This window comes from Syngnathoides biaculeatus, chromosome 3 (assembly GCF_019802595.1).
Source record: "Syngnathoides biaculeatus isolate LvHL_M chromosome 3, ASM1980259v1, whole genome shotgun sequence".
Classification (NCBI taxonomy): domain Eukaryota; kingdom Metazoa; phylum Chordata; class Actinopteri; order Syngnathiformes; family Syngnathidae; genus Syngnathoides; species Syngnathoides biaculeatus.
In genome coordinates this window covers 35960263-35982950 of record NC_084642.1, presented here as the reverse complement: position 1 = coordinate 35982950, position 22688 = coordinate 35960263, and the positions used below count along the sequence as shown (strand labels likewise).

Below are 22688 nucleotides of genomic sequence, written 5' to 3'. Positions count from 1 at the left end.
ATAAAAAAAAAAAATGCTATAAGAAAGTCAAGTATTCATACAAAGTTTACCAAGCACTTTGCACTAAATCCAGACTGGTGCCAACAAGTGTTCAATCCATATCATACATGCATGTATGTAAAGAAGCAGAATATGAAGAGTCCTTTGACAAGTTGCGCTGTGCATGGGTGCTAGATGGACGTGTCTGGCTTTTCCTCCGGGAGGGGCGGGGTCATTTCTGATGGAGAGGAGGAGCAGCTGGACTTGCTTCAGTCTGCAGCAACTCTGTCGCAACCTTTTTCTTCTTTTCTTTGTTCCGTGCTAGACGTGAAAAATTCTGATGTAGAAAATCTGTCGGGTTACCTCGGAGTAAAGATGGGCAAAAGACCGCACGCGGTTCTGATCAGATGAGCTTCAAGTGTGAGTTCTGGGTCGGAATTTGGATTATGGATCAGGGTCGACTTTTTTTTCCCTTCTTCTTAAAAATATGACTGTCTAAGAGTTTTGCCTCCATGGAAGTGGGATGTTCAACTGCAGTTGAATCACGCTTCCCAGTATATTTGTGTCGGAATCCTGTATTGATCGCTTATTGATCACCGGGATGGCCCTTTTGCTTCTGCTGGCTCTCTTGACTTGCGTCGACGCCAAAAGCGCGCTCCCGCTCAGAACCTCTTATAACCTCTACGCCGGCGGTCATGCGCACGCGCAAGGTGCTCGACTCGCCAGCAGGCACAGGTAAAACGACACACATCCATGGAAATTCTGTTTTCTTTGCCTTCTCCAAAAGTATTACTATGTATACATTTAGGCCAAATTCAAGAAAACACGGTGAAGCCTTCCAAATGACAATTTACACGCCCACCTTTTCCTCCGAGGGTGGCTGTCGTTCACATTTTTGGGAAAGGGTCGTAGAATGGAAACATCAACAGGTGGACGCACAGGAATGCGTTTACCTACTACAACACATGAGCGCTGGAGTGACATACGACAGAAACCTCCAACAGTGTTGTGAGTGGTCCACCTGTGGATGCTCCAATCTATTTGTACTCGAAGATGTGAACTCCACTTGTTAGCAAAAAGTTGGTGCCTGCTACATCACCGTTTTTTCTAAATCTATCTTGCGTAATACTATATGATCACTGGTTTTGTAATGACAAAAGTCCTGAATTAGAAATGTTGCCATCATTCCAGCTCATTTGACAAAATCAACCCAAAGGGCTAATTCAGTATTTTAAACACTTTGTTAGGGTGTAAAAAGCAGTGATCCAGTTCCTGGTTGTTGATTGGTCTAAACACGACCCACAGATCCATACAGCAATAGAGTGTGCCGTTTTCGACTGAAGTCACACACCTTCTGATTTAGAATGCGGGTGCCATCTTGGTTTGGTGAATTCACGTAAACACAGTCGAGTGATTGGTAGGCTCGTTGTTACAGCCCAATGGTTCTCAAATGTTTTCCACCAAGAAAGAAATACTCTACAAGTCTCGCTCTACAAGTAAGGTATCGTGGCAGAGTAGGCACAAGTACAAAATTGTTACCTGCTGCGCAGGACTTTGAGGTGCTCTCAGGAGTCATTAGTTTGTTACCAAACTCTCATGCACATGTCAAAGGGCACACCCCTATTGTCTTTCAAATTGGCAAATGTGCAACTTTGTCTTGGGATTGCACCGAATTCCGTTTTTTCGCTCCGCCGCACTTACGCCATCTGCAAAACTAGAGCACGAAGTGTTCACACACACCACAATATTAAATTACAAATTCAGTCCCTGAAGTAATTTCACATTTCACACAATTTTTCACATTATTCTATTAACATTAAACATTATGTTCATGGATTTACAAGCAGCCATTTTTTCTTGTGAAGGGAAAAATTGAAATGATCACATTGTTTTGTTACAATTCTCCCATAAAAATATCTGCAACTACTACTTTTTTATGTTGAAATATTAATAATAATAATACACAGTGAAATTATACTGTTGGTCTGTCAGAGGTCAGGCATGATGCTCAGGACTGTGTTGTTACCATAACTGGGAATTGCATTGCACAACACAAAGATCCAATTCATATGATTGCAGGCATGCAGGCAAGGGAGAGATGCCAGAGTGATGGTGCAATTAGGTGTTGGCAGCCCACTGAGCATATATAAGGTTTAGTAACTTTGTCAAAGGCACATGCGCAATGCTTAGAAAAGAGACTAGTATCTTTCCAACAAGCTATCCAATCCCATGTATGTCACCAACATCATCAATTGAACCTACAAATCTTTTGTCCACAATCATAGACAAGTTAAGATACATTTTGCCCCCCAAATTTACGATTTCACTAAATCCAAATGGCTTTTGTCGGTGAGGATACTATTGTGTGTTTTTGACTTTCTTCATTCCAGTAGAGTACATCATCCTATTCAACGCAGTAATAAGTTGCGTGTGGGTGGGTAATGAGTACATGAGTGCTATCGTTGATTTTTGCAATCAATAACAATTTAGTATTGTATTCAGTGACTTGATGGTAAATTCCTCTTCTCAATTATTGTTGGAGCCTGGAAACCTCCATCCATTTTCTATTCAACCTATTCTGTTCAGTTACAGGCTAGTTCAAGTTTATCGCAGATTCAAGCAGCATTTGCACAAGATATTGCAGAATGGTGTCCTTGGGTTCTCTAATTGATATGATGTTAACACTTTTGTAAACAAAAACACAAATTTAACAGAATCTAACTCCAAAAGTGGAGGTTTTTGAAAAATAACATCATGAACTGTCGAACTGAACTGTCATGTGCAAGTGTGTCACATTCATTCATGAATGTGGAACACAGCAGTGTTCTTCCGTGCTGCCTAGAAATCAATCCCTCCATTTTCTATACTGCTTATCCTGTTTGTGGGCTAATCACATCTGATTTGGGGTAAACTACGCCCTGGATTGGTTGCCAGTCAGTCATAAGGAAAGGGCACATGTGCAGACAGACAACCACTCACACGCACGTTCATGTCAACACTGAGTGGGAATTGAATCTGCATCCAGCCTACATTGAAGTCAGAGGAATGTGCCACAACATGCTCGAGAACTAAACTTGAAAGTTTCCTCATGAATGTGTACATTTACAGTAACCAGCAAAGACTCTTTTCCATAAGTGAAATTTTTGTATTTTAAATCACAGACTATTGAGAGTGTTCAAGCACCACTGAGTGCTACTTCTGCTTGACTCAGTTTTGTATCTGCTTTGTCCGTTTTTGGCAAACACCACCCTTTTCCTCTGATTGGTTGGTTCCGTGTATAAGACCCACTTGTGCGTCATAACATGTCTGTTATGTTGACTGCCCTGACTCGGGAGCAGAAAGGAAAGGCAGAGATCTTCGCTAGTGATGTAAATAAATTTGACAAATTCAAATGACCTGATTTCAAGAAAACAATTTGCACTCAGGAATTTTGATTCATATTTCACGTTTACTGAGGCTGACTACCATAAGCGTTTCCGCACTCTAAACCTAGATCCTTGAATCACCCCTATTTTCAATGTTATAGTTTAGTTTAATTAAGTATTTCGTGTTGGGAAAAAGCCAGCTTTTTGTTTGTGTGTCACACGGTAGGCATGCGAACTTTAACAATTAGTGAGAGCAGCCTGTCCAGTCTTGTGACCACTGGTTGAATGTCTGAACGGCACAACGTACCAGTCAGATACAGTAGGTCCTGTTTTTGCTTTTGAGTGTTAGAACATATACAGTAACTCATCTAAGATGTCATGCCGATCGTGTTTAAAATGTTTGTATGGCAAGTACAAATCTCTTGTATATTTATTTCTCTTTTTAGCCATCACACTTGGACAGAACTTTGCTGTGAAAGTTACTCAATGTCTAGATATCTGTAATTTTCTTTGTTTTTTCACAAAAGTTAGTCTGCTGTGTGGATGAGCTCATACACTTAATCATAATAATCTTTTAATCATTTACAATCCAAAGCAGCAGTAATGTTGGCATAGTAGTAGACTATTTAAGTTCTTATGGCGTATAAGAGAAGGTGATGTCATTATTGGAACACATGTGAATCATGTTGCCAAGAAGAGCACTGATAATTGTCAACAACAGAGTGTCCACGTTGTAAGGAACAGCAATCTATCATCTAATTTCAAGGAATATACTGTATATTTATTCATTCAGACCAAACAGAGAATTAGCGAAGCGTCAGCCTTCAATCGTTACAGTGGGGAAAATTTTATCATGTTGTTTCTTTCTTTGAGCCTCTGACCTCCCCTCACACATTTCAAGATACATACATGATGATTATCACCCCCCGCCTTGTGTTCCTGCTTGAACCGCCTCGCTGAGATTCTTTACAGTGCTTTGTTTAACTAATACAGAAGTTGATGACGGACATTTTCTTAAACCTTTTCACACACAGAAACGCTTGGGAAATTCCCGAATCAAAACGTGAACTGAAAAGGTAGTATTTCACTACAGTGAAAGAGCGACATCCTGCTTTCTGTCCAATGAGTTGTCTTGTGCACATTACTTCACACCAGAGATGATTTTTTTTTTTTTTTTTTTTTTCAAAATTGGCAGTAGGAGGTGAGTTAACATTCTGAGCCAGCTGTAACAGATGTGGCATAAACACCCTCAAGCTAAAGCTAGTAGTGTTGACAAAAGAGGTCAGGGGCACACACATTGCATTCCATCCAATTCCCCACTCACAAATCAATCTTTATCACACCAACCTTTGCATCGTGTTGCGGCATTTTATGACAATTCCATTTCATTTGCATCCCCTGAATGTGTACTTACAGTTTGTTACGAAACACTACATTTTTCTGAACACAAAATACAAGTGATATGTGTTACTTACACAAATTTTAACTGAATTGACCAAATTCTCACATTTGTAAACACAACGTGATTGTGTACTTATTGGTAAGTTTGCTGTATAATGACGTGTACAACAAGTTAGGATGAATACAAGAAATAGAAGTCACAAAATAGTTGACATCTAACATTGATTCTTGTAACTATTTTTGGGGAGATGAAGCGAACAGTTCTCTCCAGCTGCTTATCATCCAAACCTCCAATTCAGAGGTCAAGTTCTTACAGACCACTGCACCAGCATTTCAAGATTCAGTTTCACCTGTGTAAATTCATTTCGGTCTACTGTTAGTATGCTTAAATTGATGACTATAGCACATAAAAGTGAACTTGTAAAGTAAGTTGCAATAAACTGCACTGTAACTATGCAGTCCCAACCCTGGCTCATCACCTTATCATGGTAGAGGCGTTTGTGTGTCCCAATGATCATTGGAGCTAAGTTGTCTGGGGTTTCCTGCCCCTGGTATGGTCAGCCACAGCAAAAACGTCTTGGGTAAGGGATCAGAGAAAGTACCACTCCGTAAACACCTATGATGGATACAAACGTTGGATCTCGGTTTCCCTTGCCTGGACACGGGTCACCAGGGACCAGCTCTTGAGCCAGGGCTGGAGGTGGGGTTTGAAGGTGAGTGCCTGGTGGCCAGGCCTGCACCCATAGGGTTTGGCCGGGCACAGCCCAAAAAAGTGAAGTTTGTGTGTCTGACTAGATATAGTTTAAGCATGTTCGAGCATAAGGGTGTCCACATGTGCAATTGGCATCAGGACACCGGGTGTCTCATCGGACACCAGGTGTCTCATCGGACTTGCAACCGCATGTCTGGGACAATCGAGTGAAGAGAGGGGCAGAGGTGTCAATTGATCACCACGTGGTGGTGAGTTGGCTTCAATGGTGGAGGAAGAGGCCAGTCCTACGTGGCAGGCCTAAGTATATCGTAAGCGTCTGCTGGGAATTGTCAGAAAGAGTTTCAATTCGCACCTCTGAAAGAACTTTGCTCATGTTGCCGAGGATGTGGAGACATGGCGTCCGAGTGGACCATGTTTTGTGCCTCCAATGTGGAGGCAGCCGAAAGGATCTGTGGCCATAAGGTGGTCGTTGCCTTTCACAGCGGCAATCCCCAACCCGTTGGTGGACAACAATGGTGAAGCTTGCCGTCAAGCTCAAGTAGAAGTCCAGGCATTTTTGGTCTGAGGGAGCTGATTAGTACTGGCTGGACAAGCAGAATGCAGCTTTGGTGGTCTCAGAACCAAAAACTCAGGCATGGGAGGAGTTCGGTGAAGCCATGAAAAAAGATATCAAGATGGCTTCAAGGAAATTCTGCTCCACCATGTGGTGTCTCAGGATGTGGAAGCAGTGCACCATCACCACTGGAAAGCACACTTCAAGAGTATTGGCTACTGAACTCCCTGATCCGGGCTGTTTGGTCCCTGTATGACCCATGGAAAAGTTTGGTCTGCATTGCCGGCAGTACGACGGACTCGTTTTCATTGAGCGTTGGTATCCGCCAAAGCTGCCCTTTGTCACCAATTCTCTTTCTAACTTTTACTGACAGAATTTCAAGGTGCAGCCGAAGCATAGAGGGGTCTGGTTTACCGGCCTCAGGATTGCATCTCGTCAAACCGTGATCTCCCACACTTACTGGAGCAGTTCACAGACCTTGTCGGAAAAGTCTGGCATGCACACTCCAGGTCAGGGATGAGATTCTGCCACAAGTGGAGGAGTTCATGTGTTTTGTTCACAAGTGAGGGAAGAATGGTGCAAGAGATCGACAGCATCTGCAGTGATGCGAACTTTGTTCGGATGTTTTCCAAGCGCCTTCATGTTGAGGTGTTCGGTGAACCAGAAAGAGCCCTCTTGGATGACCCAGGACATGCGGGAGAAATTACTGTAACTGTTTTGGCTGCCCTGGGAACCACTCGGGATCCCCCCGGAAGAGCTGGATGAAGTGGCTGGGGAGAGGGATGTCTGGGTGTCTCTCCTACAGCTGCTGCTACCGCAACACAGATAAGGAGTAGTAGATAGATGGATGTAATCATACAGTATTATCACATACAAACAAGTTGAAGCATGTAAGTGGCATATACTCTTAATAATACAGAGCTTATATTGGCATAAAAGTCTAAAAGCATACTTCACAGGGACAATCCAAAGAGTTCAGGTATTGTCTACTCAAGTGGACCTTGCTATTTTGAACCGCAGAAGACAAGTGCAAGTAGTGACAATGGTTGTTGTTTGGGTTGGATTTTATAGTAAGATTACATTGTTAAAGGACATAGATTGTATTGTTGAAGAGAAAAGTGTAAAGATCGAAGTGATCAAAGAAATATTACTTAACAAGAGCTGCCTTTAAGTGATTTTGATTTTTTATAGGTCAAAATGTCTTTTGTGGTGGTATATCATTTCTAAGGTCATCAATGACTGATAAACTAAATGACTAAAATGATAACACTTCATGCTGCTGTCATTTTTTCCCACACACAGCCCCCCCAAAAAACACGCAAAGCACTGTGTGTGACGCCTGAGGATAAAGCAGATGGATAAATGATAAAAACATGTTTGACATCGATAATAGAAAACACAGCAGGCAATAATTCATTTAACTGTTGCTATCCAGTTTCCATGGACAAAAGAATCCCATTCAGAAAAAAATGGTAAATATGGTAAATGGACTATATTTATATAGCGTTCTATCTTTCTAACCGCTGCTAGTCCCAAGCCTGGATAAATTAGAAATGGGTGGAATGTGTCAGGAATTGCATCCTACGTTAAAACTTTGCCAAAAAAAAAATCACAAAATTGATGTTAAAACTTTGCCAAAAAAAAATCACAAAATTGACTCAGTGGTGACCCCTGGTGTGCCAAAAGTCACCAACAATGTCAGCTTCCTCTCTCCAAAGCATGGAAGTTGGGTTTAAAATTGATATAAATCTTTACTTTTTATAATTTTTCATAATATCTGAAGACATTCAATTGAGTTTTCAAGATCATTTGACTTGATAATATCCTGAAAAAGGGTTAAGGTATTTTCAAGTGGTTTGTTTCACAGACTCTCTTAATGACACATCACTTACACAAACACATGCATGCGCAAACCCAAGCACACACCATAGTCATGTCAGACTCAGAGCAGGAAACACATCATTGGCCCTGTCCACAGCTTAGTGTGTTTCTAATGACATCCACGGCCCCCTGCCAAAAGGAGGAGTATGATTCTACTCACAAAGTGAACAATCCTGCAAATGTATGATTCATGCTTTGAGATTTTTAGACCACCCCACCCATCCCCCCTTCACATCATGGGGAAAAAGTTTGCCTAAATGATATTATGATATTACCACTCTTTTCTGTTCAGCTGCCGCAGAAGTCAGGAGAACTTGGGCAGATGTGGAGGAGGGGAGAGAAATTGTTAACAGAACAGGATCATCAAGCCTGAACTTTCAGTCCAATACAGTCATTTGGTTTTATATGAATTTTACAGAACACGGTAGTACAAATGAATACATTTCTTCAAAACTAATCCCCCTATTATTCAAATTTACAGTTTGAAATAAAAAAGTAAAATTACAAGATCCTTTCATTCCATATCCAGTAATTTAATTTATAATGCAATGTGGCTGTTGATGGTGTGGAGATGTGCAGACAATGACAGGAAAAGGGGGATCAACAAGTTTCATCAATCCATTTTAACTACTAAATGCTTTGTACATCTCGGTTGAATGTCTTTAATTAAGACACAACTCTTAAAATGTCTCCGGAGTCAATGACATAGAATTAAGGTCAAGACACGTGGAGTAATTGGGCTTTAGACGATCAGGATTTTAGGGGATGATCACCCATCAGTGAATTAAAAAATAATAAGGATAACACTATGTGCATGAACGTGAGGGGCGGAGGAGGAGGAGGAGTGAAGCTCCAGGGAGAAGAGATAGCGAGGGTGGATGACTTCAAATACTTGGGGTCAACAATACAGAGCAATGGGGAGTGTGGTAAAGAAGCGAAGAAACGGGTCAAAGCGGGGTAGAAGAGCGTGTTTGGTGTTCTATGTCACAGAAGAGTCTCCACCAGGATGAAAGGCAAAGTTTATAAAACAGTGGTGAGGCCGGCTATGATGTACGGATTTGAGACGGTAGCACAGAAGAAACAACAGGAAGCAGAACTGGAGGTAGCAAAAATGAAAACGCTGAGGTTCTCGCTTGGAGTGAACAGGTTGGATAGGATTGGAAACAAGCTCATTAGAGGGACAGCCAAAGTTGGATTTTTTTGGAGACAAGGTTAGAGAGAGCAGACTTAGATGGTTTGGACATGTTCAGAGACGAGAGAGTGAGTATTTTGGTAGAAGGGTGCTGATGATGGAGCTGCCAGGCAAAAGAGCGAGAGAAAAACCAAAGAAAAGGTTGATGGATGTTGTGAGGGAGGACATGAGGACAGTGGGTGTTAAGGAAGAAGATGCATGAAATAGGCTTAGATGGAAAAAGATGACAAGCTGTGGCGACCCCTAACGGGACAAGCCGAAAGGAAAAGAAGAAGAAGAATAACCGATCAGGTGTCAGGGTGGATCAGCTGTAGACCGTTGGCCTCACAGTTCTGAGTTCCAGGGTTCGATCCCGGACCGCCTGTGTGGAGTTTCCATGTTCTCACCGTGGCTGTGTGGGTTTTCTTCGGGCACTTCGGTTTCCTCCCACATCCCAAAAACATGCAACATTAATTGGACATTCTAAATTGCCCCTAGGTGTGATTGTGGTTGTTTGTCTCAGTGTGCCCTGCAATTGGCTGGCCACCAGTTCTGGGTGTACCCTGCCTACTGCCTGTTGACAGCTGGGATAGGCTCCAGCAGTCTCCGTGACCCTCGTGAGGATAAGCAGCAAAGAAAATGGAGGGATGGATGGACGACCTCCAGGGTACATTCAAGGATGGTCTACTGATATTTTCAGTCAAGTCAAATCAACATTACAATATGACGTAAATAATGGGTTGTAACTTATTTACAATAAAGTAATTGAATTACTTCCCACAAACCAAAACTTTAGTGCATGATTCAACAGTACGCTGGCATGTTTCCATACAAGTGTTAGTCCTAACACCAGCTTGCTAGGCTACAGAATGTTTTGTTGCCTTTTTTTTTTTGTTTTGTTTTGTTTTTTTATATATATTTACAGGGATCCCTCAAAAGAAGAGGCTACAAGTAAATTAGCTTTGGGATTCAAATACACAATCACAAGCCTATCATCATAAAATGCTAATTATTGGCAGATACCGATCAGGCCAATCAGATTGGTGTAAAGTCTAGAGTAAATTCGATGAGATTTTATCGCATCTTCTTTGAGTGATTATGTTAGATACCTAATGAAAAAGATATTTTGCTGATGTCTAGTATAAAAAAATGTCAACAGTGGTGTGATATACTGTATGATTCATATTTAACAAATAAGTTAGTACTTCTGATTTTCCGAGTATTGTTCACAGATTTACTTCCGTATTGTTTTTAAGGTTTTTGATTATAGTTACAGTACTTTACGCAAGGAATGTATTACCTAAACTTCATATCTATTCGAACTGATTTTATGTACTAAATATGGGTTTTATGACTAAAGTAAGAAAAGACGACAATACTTTCGGGTAATTTTAAAGACAAATCTCATTATAAAATTACCACTAAAGGGCTATCTTGTGATTTTTAGTTTAGTTTATCTCTAATTAAATCTAGTACTATACTTCATATTTAAAATGCTGTCATGGCCCTGCCGGTCCAGCGCTGGTGATTGGGAGGCTCACACCTGCGCCTCATGCTGGCTAATTGGCCCCTGTATATATAGGACCCTGGGGACGACTGGTCCTTCGCCAGATCGTTGCAACTCATGCCCCGTTCCTGCACTCCCGTATCTCTGATCGTGAACCGACCTCCGCCTGTTCTCCGACCGATCACGTAAGCCTGACTCCTTTGACACTCCTGCCTTCTTTAATCGATCTCCCGTGTACCGACTCCTGCCTGCTCGCGGACCTGCTCTCTACGCACAACGTTCTGACTATCGCAGCTGCACCTGACTGTCTGCCTGATCCCCGACCTTGGAACAATAAACCTTTTTCCCGAATTACCTCTGCGTCTCAAGAGTCCTGCATTTGGGTCCTCCCACCGTATCGATGGGTCGTGACAAATGCTAGTTTTTGGTGGAATTTGTGTTAGTCTTGGCTGAGATACAAGTGTTCTTGACAAAATATTTAGAGTGTTACTGAGAGATTATATGTTATCTATTTTTTGGTGTTGCCTCAGCTTCTTTGTCTCTTTCCAGCTTTGTTAAGGGGTAAAACACATAACATGTCATCACAGAACAGATTATTTTCTTTCTTGAAAAAACTTCTATAAACTGATGGGCAGACATTGACATACTTGTCAATGGTCTCATATTCAACTCAAGTTACATATTGTTCTTTACACATGACTTCATCTTGGGTTCGCACAGCCTGTCTTTGGTCTGTGAATAAATCGGCGTAGGTGATTGATCATCCTGAGCTTTGCAACTGCTTATTTTTAGTGACATGAGTTGACATGCATTGGAAAAATGTATTTTAATAAATATTTTCATATTCGGGTGGGACGTGGATGCAGCTAGAAAGCGTTGGCCTGACAGTTCTGAGGTCCGGGGTTCAATCCTGGCCCATTTGTGTGGAGTTTGAATGTTGTCCCTGTGCTTGCGTGGGTTTTCTGCAGGCACTCTGGTTTCCTCCCACATTACATTGCAACATTAATCGGAGACTCTAGACTGCCAATAAGTGTGATTGTGAGTGTGGCTGTTTGTCTCGATGTGCCCTGCGATTGGCTGGCAACCAGTTCAGGGTGTACCCTGCCTCCTGCCCGTTCATAGGCTCAAGCACTCCCGCGAACCTTGTGAGGATAAGAGACGAAGAAAAGAAAAAGCATGGATGGATGGATGGAGATGGATTTTCGTATCCGATTGAAAGCTCTTTTTTAATTTTGCATCTTTGTATGTATAACATGTAGTACAGTTTAAATATGTAAAATGTCTTGACATGCCACTCTGCTGACAGTTTTATACTCGTTAAATAAAGGACTATAAACTGTAGGTTTTGCAAGACAAATGAAATGGTGCATACATCTTCCAAATGTTGTTTTAAGTCAGGCCCAAGATATTCCTCTCTTCTTCCTGATGTTAAAATGGGAAGCATATTACACGGATGGCTACTATTATATTTGAAGCCTTTATTTGTTGATAAAGTGAAACAAAGAGCATGTTGTAAAGTTGAACAATCCCAAGTTGCACTTGACTACTGTATGTGCCACTCCTGATTTGTAAAGTGCAATTATGCTTATTTTGACAATAGCCAAACAATAAGGGAGATGTCATTGGGAACAGTTTTCACAATGAGACCGTATCTTTTTTTCTGGATATACGAAATGCTAAGATATAGTGTCTTTTTTGTCATGGCCATTTCCACACTATTGCAAGTTTCAAGGAAATCGGCAATGTACCTAGTTTGTTCACAACAAACTAAAATCCAAGTGTGGACTGAACTTTAACCTCTTTCTTTGTACAATGATTTCGTAAAGATGATCAATGAAATCCAATGATAATTTCGATGAACAAGAGGGAAAGTGGTGTGTTTTTCACACACACTCCATGGTAGCTACACAAGAAGAAATATATCATCCAGTGATATAGAGCACCAAAAGGGCAGATATGGTTAAGATTTATTGTGCGAGATGAAACAATAAATTATTGTTTCTCTAATAACTAGCTTGATGCAATCTTTCATTTTTAATAAAAGCATGTCATTAAAGCTTTGTTACAATTGTTTATTCTATAGGATTGATACTGATGTCATTCCTTGACTTTGGGATAGTTTACGTTTGGAATATGAAACTTTGTTTATTGCGAAGCTGTGACAATAGACCGCTCCATTGAAAGTATAAAATATCAATTTTCCACAGGAATTGGTGCGCGCATGTGGCAACCAAGACAGTAAGTTGTGTGGTGGAAGATGGAGTGGAGACATACGTGAAACCCGACTATCATCCTTGTGCTTGGGGCAGCGGTCAGTGCAGCCGTGTGGTCATGTGAGTACTGCGCACACAAAAAAAAGCCTGACATACACAAATGCAGGCCTTTTCTCAACATTTCCCTATTCCTGCTGGCTCTCATTGTGTGTTTAAAATAACTGTTAATAATACAATTTGAAACTACAAAGTTTTGTGAAGTTTGTGACACGATGATCTCGGTGAAAATCCGACACAGACTCCTCAATTACTTTAACATCTGTTCCTCTTGAATGCCTATTTTCCATTTTAATTCCCTGGTATTTCTGAGTCGTCTCTGCAGCCTCACAAACTGATGCAATCGAGGGTCACTCTCTATTTTGAAATGACCTGATTGGCTGAAAGCTCGTGTCAAACATAGTTGTGGTGGACTGCAGTATCTCTGCTCTCTTGACAGAGTGAAAATGCGAAACAAACCAGAGAGCCACATGTTGAAGTCATAGTCATGTCTCTCACTGAAGGAAGAAGGACAAACTTTCTGAAGAAATTAAAACAAAAACAAAACACTGTGATCTTCAAAGTGTAACATGTTGTAATTTTTAATGTAATAATTTACAACAAATGTTTCTCATTAGGTGGCACGGTTGTGCAGCTGGAAAGCATTGGCCTCACAGTTCTGAGGTCCCGGGTTCAATCCCGGACCCGCCTGTTTGGAGTTTGCATGATCTCCCCGTACCTGCGTGGGTTTCTTCCGGGCACTCCGGTTTCCTCCCACATCCCAAAAACATGCAACATTAATTGGACACTCAAAATTGCCCCTTGGTGTGATTGTGAGTGCAGCCCTTTGTCTCGATTTGCCCTGCAATTGGTTGGCAACCAGTTCAGGGTGTACCCCGCCTTCTGCCCTTTGACAGCTGGGATAGGCTCCAGCATTCCCAGCAACCCTTGTGAGGATAAGCGACAAAGAAAATGGATGGGAAAATGGATAGATAGATGTTTCTCATTATTGTAAAAAAACAGCCACAGTGGTATTTTGATTGTGTATTGAAATAATTGGGAAAAGCATCATAACAGTGTTTATGATTATCAAGATTATCTTTTGCAGTAGCCTCATCATAGTGTTAGCGCACCCGAATTAATTCACACATCACTCACATCAATGACAAATGAATCTTTCCCTCATGATTAATCCCATTATTAATCTATCCATCCATTTTGTATTTGGTTAATTCTGTTCAGGGTCATGTGGAGGTGGAGTCTATCCCAGTTGATTTAGGGCAAAGTGCTGACTGCACCCCGGATTGGTCAGCGATGGAAAATTGTGATTTGTAAAAGTGATCATTTGAAAATATATCGGAATTTAGTGTCATTAACCAGTGTCACGGAAAAGTTCAAATATCTCGCATCTCTGGGGATGCAAATGTTGTGTCCTGGTTCCAAGTATCTCAAATTCTAAGTCGCAAAAGTCGGTAATTACAAATTTAAAATCATTACCTAGGCACTCTCCTATTTGGAGCAATCAACTGTAGCGTTATTAACTACTTGGTTTTGCATTGTTGATCCGAAGCCACTTAGACATTGGGAGAACATGAACTCAATGCAGAAAAACCTCAAAGTCAGGTGTAGAAAGTAGTTCAAAGTAGAAATTAAGCAGGGATCTTCTTGTTACAAAACAGTAGTGATAAATACAATTCCATCCTATCTCACCATGTCATTGCCAAGTTAAATATTGTAAAACAATGGTTATATTTTGTCAGTGTTACTATTTTGCCCACGTTGGGTACCAATCCATTCAACTTGTAAAAAAAAATTCTTTGCTCAGTTCAAGCGATGTCCATCTTTTCTTTTGATATTGTAAATGCCTTTACAGCTATCGTACCTACGTGAAGCCTAGATACAAAGTAGCCTATAAAATGGTGACTCAGATGGAGTGGAAGTGCTGCCACGGTTACAGCGGCAATGACTGTAGCAATGGCCCGGTTAGTGGGACAGGAAGCACCAACAGGCCTCAGCCCCAGCCAAGAGATGGAGGAAGGATGAGCACCGGACAAGGGGGCATCAACACTGGCTTTGGACAAAATGGAGGACACGCAGGTAAGTCCATCCATATTTTTATTTCCACAATGATGCAACCACTTCAAATGAGCAAGATTTAATGGAGGAAAAAAATTAAGGAAAAAACATATATATATATTTCTTCTTCTTTTCCTTTCGGCTTGTCCTATGAGGGGTCGCCTCATTTTTTTTTACATTTTTTCCTATCTAATCCTATCTCGTGCATCTTCCTCTCTAACACCCTCTGTCCTCATGTCTTCCCTCACATCATCTGCGAACATCATGGTCCAAGGGGATTCCAGTCTAACCTCATCTGTCAGCCTATCGATTACCACAGTGAATAGGATATAAATAACATAAATAAATCAAATAGTAAATCCAAATTAAAGTGAAGAAAATGAGTATTTGAACACCCTGCTATATTGAAAGTTCTCCTACTTAGAAATCATGGAGGGGTCTGAAATTTTCAACGTAGGTGCATGTCCACTGTGAGAGAGGTAATATAAAAAGAAAAATCCAGAAATCTCAATGTACGATTTTTTTAACAATTTTTTGTGTGATACAGCTGCAAATAAGTATTTGAACACCTCAGAAAACCAATCTTAAAATGTTGTATGGTAGACTTTCTTTGCAATTGCAGAGGTCAAATGTTTCCTGTAGTTATTCGCCAGGATTGCACACACTGCTAGAGGGATTTTGGCCCATTCATCCACACAGATCTTCTCTAGATCAGACAGGTTTCTGGGCTGTCGCTAAGAAACACGGAGTTTCAGGTTCCTCCAAAGATTTTCTATTGGGTTTAGGTCTGGAGGCCGGCTAGACCATGCCAGAACCTTGATATGCTTCTTATGGAGCCACTCCTTGGTTTTCCTGGCTGTGTGCTTTGAGTCATTGTCATGTTGAAAGTCCCAGCCACGACCCATCTTCAATGCTCTGACTGAGGGAAAGAGATTGTTCCCCAAAATCTCACAATACTTTGCCGCAGTCATCTTCTCCTTAATACAGGGCAGTCGTCCTGTCCCATGTGCAGAAAAACACCCCCATGCTTCACAGTAGGGATGGTGTTCTTGTGATGGAACTCGTCATTCGTCATCCTCCAAACACGGTTCGTGGAATTATGATCAAAAAGTTACATTTTGGTCTCATCTAACCACAAAACCTGCTCCTATGACTCTGTATCTGTGACTTTGTATCATCCAAATGGTCATTGGCAAACTTAAGACAGGCCTTGACATGTGCTGGTTTAGGCAGGGGAACCTTCCATGCCATGCATGATTTCAAACCATGATGTCTGAGTGTATTACCAACAGTCACCTTGGAAACAGTGGTCCCAGCTCTTTTCAGGTTATTGGCCAAATCCTGTCATGTAGTGTTGGCGAGTCCTCACCTTTCTAAGGATCACTGAGACTCCAAGAGGTGATATCTTGTGTGGGGCTCCACTCTGATTGAGATTGACCAGAATGTTCAGCTTCTTCCATTTTCTAATGAATGCTCAAACAGTGACCCTTTTTACACCAAGCTGCTTGGCAATTTCTCCGTAGCCCTTTCCAGCCATGTGGAGTTGTATAATTTTGTCTCTGGTGTCTTTGGACAGTTCTTTGGTCTTTGCCATGTTGCAAGTTTGAGTCATAATGATTGTATCACACAGCTGTATCACAAAAATAAATTGTTAGAAAGTCATACATTGTGATTTCTGGATTTTTCTTTTTATATTATCTCTCTCACAGATGAAAATTTCAGACCCCTCCATGATTTCTAAGTAGGTGAACTAGCAATATAGCAGGGTGTTCAAATACTCATTTTCTTCACTGTACTAAAGTAAACTTTCGATTTTAGTTGTCTTTAGTGTTGAGTGCTATGTGACAACAAACATTGAATTAGTTGTTTGTTTCTTTTCCAGGAAGGGTGGATAATGAGAAGATGAGGCAGCTGGAGGAAAAGATTCACACCCTGACAAAAACAATTGACGACTTGCAATCGACTATCGCCTCCATGAATGAGCACTTTCAGGGAGGCCTCAACAAACCTGTTCTTCGTGGCAGCGGTGGTACATCTTCCGGCGCAAGAAATCCTGCTGATGCAGCTCAACCAGAGATAAAAGACACGATCCACAGCATTCAGACCAAACTAGATCAACTCGACAATCGCACACAGGTGACACCAAGTTTCACATTATTACCGCTAGTCACGCTTTTATAAATATCCGCATCACAGTCACTACCTTGTGTCATAAGCCAGCGGCATGGGGGTGGACCTAAATGCAGGACTCCGAGGCAAGGACAGGATATTTAGAGTGGTTTTATTCCAGAGGGAGGTGAAACACAAAAAGGCAGTCCAAAACAGGTGGAAGCACAAAAATGCTAGGCAACAGGAAAGATCCAAAAAGGTGCACAACATCCGATGACTATGAGTCAAACTAAGAAACATGGAAAAGACATGCTCAAACTAAAGAGGCCCAGGCTCGTTGTGAGAAAGGATTGTTCTCCACTGAATTTGCTAATTTACGCACAGTAGCGAAGTATCCCAGGATGCAGTAATCCATAAGAAACGAACTGGCAAATGCCGATAACACATTCACCACTTAAGTGCTTGGTCAATTGTGTCCAACATGCAACACAGCTGTGCGACAGTTGTCAGAGGTGGCACCGCCCAGGGCAGTGCCTGGCCCTCCCCATCACAGGAAGCACCAAACACGGCAGTTGATAGGCCATGCCCCGGACAACCTAGTGGCTGAACACCCTAAAGTTGCAATGGGAAATCTTGATCTTACTTGCATTTCCTGTGCAGTGTGTAGTGGAAAGTAACAAAGGAGAAAATCCATCATGTTGTGCTCTTTAAATTTTTTTGAAAAATACGTTTTATTAGTTTTCCACTTAATTTAGTAAAAATCAATTACCAATTTTTTTCCTATTTTTGCCCTTGCCTTTGCCTAGGAATGCTAATGCCAGTAACAATAAACATAAAGGAACAGGTTACCTCCTTCTTCTTCTTCTTTTCCTATCGGCTTGTCCCGTTAGGGGACACCACAGCCCGTCATCTTTTTCCATCTAAGCCAATCTTGTGCATCTTCCTCTCTAACACCCAGTGTCCTCATGTCCTCCCACACAACATCCATCAACCTTTTCTTTGGTCTTCCTCTCGCTCTTTTGCCTGGCAGCTCCATCCTCAGCGCCCTTCTACCAATATACTCACTCTATCGCCTCTGAACATGTCCAAACCATCTTAGTCTGCTCTCTCTAACCTTGTCTCCAAAACATTCAACTTTGGCTGTCCCTCTAATGCGCTCATTTCTAATCCTATCCGACCTGTTCACTCCAAGCGAGAACTTCAGAATTTTCATTTCTGCTACTTCCAGCTCTGCTTCCTATTGTTACTTCAGTGCAACCATCGCTAATCCGTACATCATGGCCGCCCTCACCACTGTTTTATAAACTTGGCCCTTCATCCTAGCGGAGACTCTTCTGTCACATAACACACCAGACACCTTCCACAAGCTGTTCCACCCTGCTTGGACCCGTTTCTTCACTTCCTTACCACACTCTCCATTGCTCTGTATTGTTGACCCCAAGTATTTGAAGTCGTCCACCCTTGCAATCTCTTCTCCCTGGAGCTTCATGCTCTCATTCATGCACATATATTCTGTTTTATTTAGCTAATCTTCATTTCTCTCCTTTTCAATGGGTGCCTTCATCTTTCTAATTGTTCCTCCGCCTGCTCCCTGCTTTCACTGCAGATCACAATATCATTGCGAACATTCTGGTCCAAGGGAATTCCAGTCAAACCTCAACTGTCAGCCAATCCATTACTCCCGCAAATGGGAAGGGGTTCAGAGCGGATCCTTGATGCAGTACCACCTCCACCTTAAATTTTTCTGTCACACCTATGGCACATCTCACCGCTGTTCTGCTGCCCTCATACATGTCCTGTACTATTCTAACATATTTCTCCGCCACACTAGACTTGCACATGTAGTACCACACTTCCTCTCTTGGTACTCTGTCATATGCTTTATCTAGGTCTACAAAGACACAATGTAGCTCCTTCTGACCTTCTCTGTACTTTTCCACGAGCATCATCAAGGCATTTAATGCATTTGTGTTACTCTTTCTAGGGATGAAACCAAACTGTTGATCGCAGATACTTCTGTCCTGAGTCTAGTCTTCCACTACTCTTTCCCATGACTTCATTGTGTGGCTCATCAACTTTATTCCTCTTTAGTTTCCACAGCTCTGAACATCACCTTTTTTCTTAAGAATGGGAACTAGCACCAACGTTCCCTCTAATTTTTGACGTATCTGAGCAAACACGCTAAGCCTGTGAGCGCTCCCTTTTACCACTGTGAACAACATCAGATCAGTGTTATCCATTGAAGGTACATGCCTCATTAAAAGATTCAGGTTACAGCATTTACATTACCATCAGAACATTTTAAGAACAATCGTATTTGTGTTTTTGCAAACTTGCAATGAAAATGTCAACAAACAAAAAAATATATTGCAAACCAAACCAAGCCAACTATGAACTGTAAATTTGAAATGTCACTTCCAACTTTGTTTCATTTATTTATTTTTAACTCACAATGATATTCCGGTTTATTTTTCTTGGTGTAAAACTGAATTATTGCTTGCAGAATATCTTTAGCAATTCATGTATAAAGCTTAATGATGCTACCAAACAGTTTTAGGGTTAATGTTATGATGTCTCCTATTTTTAAAATACAAAATTAGCTTTTTGTGCACTGTATTTTCTTTTCAACCTCTATATGGCTGCGCCAAGGTGGAATTTTAACATTATACACCATCTCATCCTTTACTTTCTACTTTGGCTTCAGACCAGACCTTTTTTACTCAAAAAAGAGAAAATCTCATCCAATTTCACCACTTTTTATTTTATTATTATATTGTGGTGTTTACATAATTCACCCGCGGGACCTCGAGTTGGGGTGCGGGGTTCCGCACGGACTGTTTTTGTTGTTGCGCTTCCGGAGGAAAGGTTAACAGAGTTCCCGCCGTTATGCGTTAAGCAAGTTCTGTTCCTGTGTCCGACACTCCGCCTCCGACTCCTTTTCTCCGGCGCTACACTGGTGACCCCGACGTCAGTCCCGGCGTTTTCGAGACTGAAACGAACATGGCAACCGTCATTCTCAAATTGCCGGAGTTTTGGGAGACGTCCGCGGCAGCGTGGTTCGCACAGACTTAGGCTCAGTTCGCCCTCCGCGGGATCTCAGATGATTCCACGCGTTACTACCACGTTGTCTCAGCACTCGGGAGCTCAACGGCGGCCAGAGCAGTGAACTTCATCACCTCTCCCCCGGCCCGAGATAAGTATGCTGGGATCAAGGCTCACCTTCTCAAGGTTTTTGAGCTTTCACGGCCGGAACGTGCCCGACGTCTGTTGGCTATTAATGGACTGGGGGACAGCAAACCTTCCGAACTCATGGAAATGATGCTAACCCTGCTGGGCACGGAAGAGCCCAATTTCATTTTCATGGAACTGTTTCTCAGGCATATGCCACCGCATGTTCAGACGGCGGTCGCGAACAGTACTGTCACTGAGCCCCGGGCCCTGGCCGAGGAGGCCGACCGTTTCTTCCTGGCAACCCAGCGCTTCTCCCCTGAGACGCTGGCCGCGACGCGCAGTTGCTCACCTTCGGGCGCGGGGGCAGCACCCAGCAGGGGCCCCCTCGGCACCGACGGCCGTGCTGGCACAGGCTTGTGCTACTTCCATGCCCGTTTCGGTGCGAAAGCGAAGAGGTGCCGCGCCCCTTGCAACTACGACGCGTCGGGAAACTCCAAAGCCCACGCTTCGCAGCGGCCGTGAGCGTGGGCGCGAAGAGCCGGCTGCTGTACGTCAAGGACAACCTTTCCGGGCGCAAATTCCTTTGCGACACCGGCGCCCAGAGGAGCGTCCTGACGGCCACTGCGGAGGACGCCGCTGGCGGGACTCATGGGCCACCGCTACTGTCCACTAATGGCTCCCCTATCCGCTCTTATGGCATGAGGACTGTGGACTTGTGTTTCGGGAGTCAGCGCTTCACATGGGACTTTGTCACTGCGGATGTCTCATTCCCTCTCCTCGGCGCAGATTTTTTTTGTGCCCACGGGCTGCTGGTGGATGTTAAGAGGGGCCGTCTGGTGGATGCACTGACTTTTTCCACGGTCGCCTGCGTCCGCAATGAGGTGACTTATGGTGGTCTCTCCAGTTCGCTATCGGACGGCACCAAGTACCAACTCCTCCTTGGTGAGTTCCCTGGCTTGACACGGCCCACTTTCTCCTCTGCCACGACTAAACATGGGGTCGAGCACCACATTGAGACCAAGGGCCCCCCGATCCACGCGAGGGCCCGACGGCTTGATCCCGAGAAGCTAGCAGTCGCTAAGTCCGAGTTTGCCAACATGGAGCGTCTGGGCATCGTCCGCCGCTCGGATAGCCCGTGGGCCTCGCCACTACACATCGTCCCTAAACCGAGTGGTGGGTGGCGACCGTGTGGTGACTACCGCCGCCTTAACGACGCCACTACGCCCGACCGCTACCCTGTTCCACACATTCAGGACTTCTCAGCCCACCTGGCAGGCAAAATCTTGTTCTCCAAGGTCGACCTGGTGCGCGGGTATCACCAGGTTCCCGTGCACCCCTCAGACGTTCCCAAGACAGCTGTAATCACTCCGTTTGGACTGTTCGAGTTTCTGAGGATGCCGTTTGGTCTTAAAAACGCGGCACAATCTTTCCAGCGTTTAATGGATTCTGTGCTCAGGGACTTGCCATTTGTGTTCGTCTATTTGGATGACATCCTCGTCGCCAGCTCCTCGGAGGATGAACATCTGATGCACCTCCGCGACCTCTTCGCAAGACTTGAGCAGCATGGCCTGATCATCAACCCGGCGAAGTGTGTTTTCGGGGTGCCCTCTATCCAGTTCCTCGGGCACCTCATAGACAAGAACGGCGCCGCCCCCCTTCCGGCAAAGGTGGAGGCCGTCTCCGCTTTTCCCCTTCCTCGCTCGGCTCGGGGCCTCCGGGAGTTCCTGGGGATGGTGACTTTCTACCACCGGTTCATCCGCCGGGCGGCCCATATCATGCGCCCGCTCTATGAGGCTCTTAAAGACAAGGCCCCCAACCGGGACGTTGAATGGACGGCCGAGAGGCTGGAAGCCTTCGAGGCTATGAAGGCCGCCCTGAGTCGTGCCGCTCTGCTGGCCCACCCGACCCACGGGGCCCCTGTCGCTCTCACTACCGACGCATTGGACTACGCCGTTGAGGCCGTGTTCGAACAGTGGGTCGACGGCGCCTGGCAACCACTTGCCTTTTTCACCCGTCAGCAAAAGGGTTCGCGCCGGTTCCCACGTCGCAACATGGCACCCCAGCTGCCCGGCTGTCCCGTCACCTGCGCTCTGCGGATTTTGTGTTTGTTCGTCATGACGCCCACCGTGGACCTCTCCGCCCCCCATACGACGGGCCGTTCAGGGTCCTGGAGCACGGGGATAAGAGCCTGCTCGTGGACATTGGCGGCAGACCCGAGACTGTTTCCGTGGACAGGGTCAAACCCGCGGACCTGGACATTGCCCAGCCTTTGGGGTTGGCCCTCCCCCCGCGCCGGGGTCGTCCCCCTTTGCCCTGTGCCCCTGCGCCTGCCAGGGTGCCCTTGACCCCGCCTGGGCCCTTGTCCCGTGACTCAATGGACAGTGCGGCCCCGCCCCCCTCGGCCCCTACAGTGCACACCCGCCGGGGTCGGGTCATCATCCCTCCACGGCACAAGGATTTTGACTATGGGTGAATTCTGGGGTGGCTTGTGTGGTGTTTACATAATTCACCCGC

General features: G+C 43.8%; 1 protein-coding gene across 2 annotated transcripts in view; it reads left to right on the top strand.

Annotated features, from left to right (window-relative positions):
• The first annotated feature begins 265 nt into the window (after window positions 1–265).
• Window positions 266–22688, top strand: part of LOC133498588 (EMILIN-1-A-like) — a 45671-nt gene continuing 23248 nt past the window's right edge. Inside the window, exons 1-4 of one of the 2 annotated variants that reach the window (XM_061815615.1) lie at window positions 266–714; window positions 12777–12902; window positions 14692–14915; window positions 16777–17030. In XM_061815615.1, the coding sequence (XP_061671599.1) occupies window positions 581–714; window positions 12777–12902; window positions 14692–14915; window positions 16777–17030 (738 nt within the window). In that variant the 5' untranslated portion in view covers window positions 266–580. Of the gene's footprint in view, window positions 715–12776; window positions 12903–14060; window positions 14916–16776; window positions 17031–22688 lie in introns of those variants that run through there. The other variant, XM_061815616.1, reaches the window with a different exon arrangement.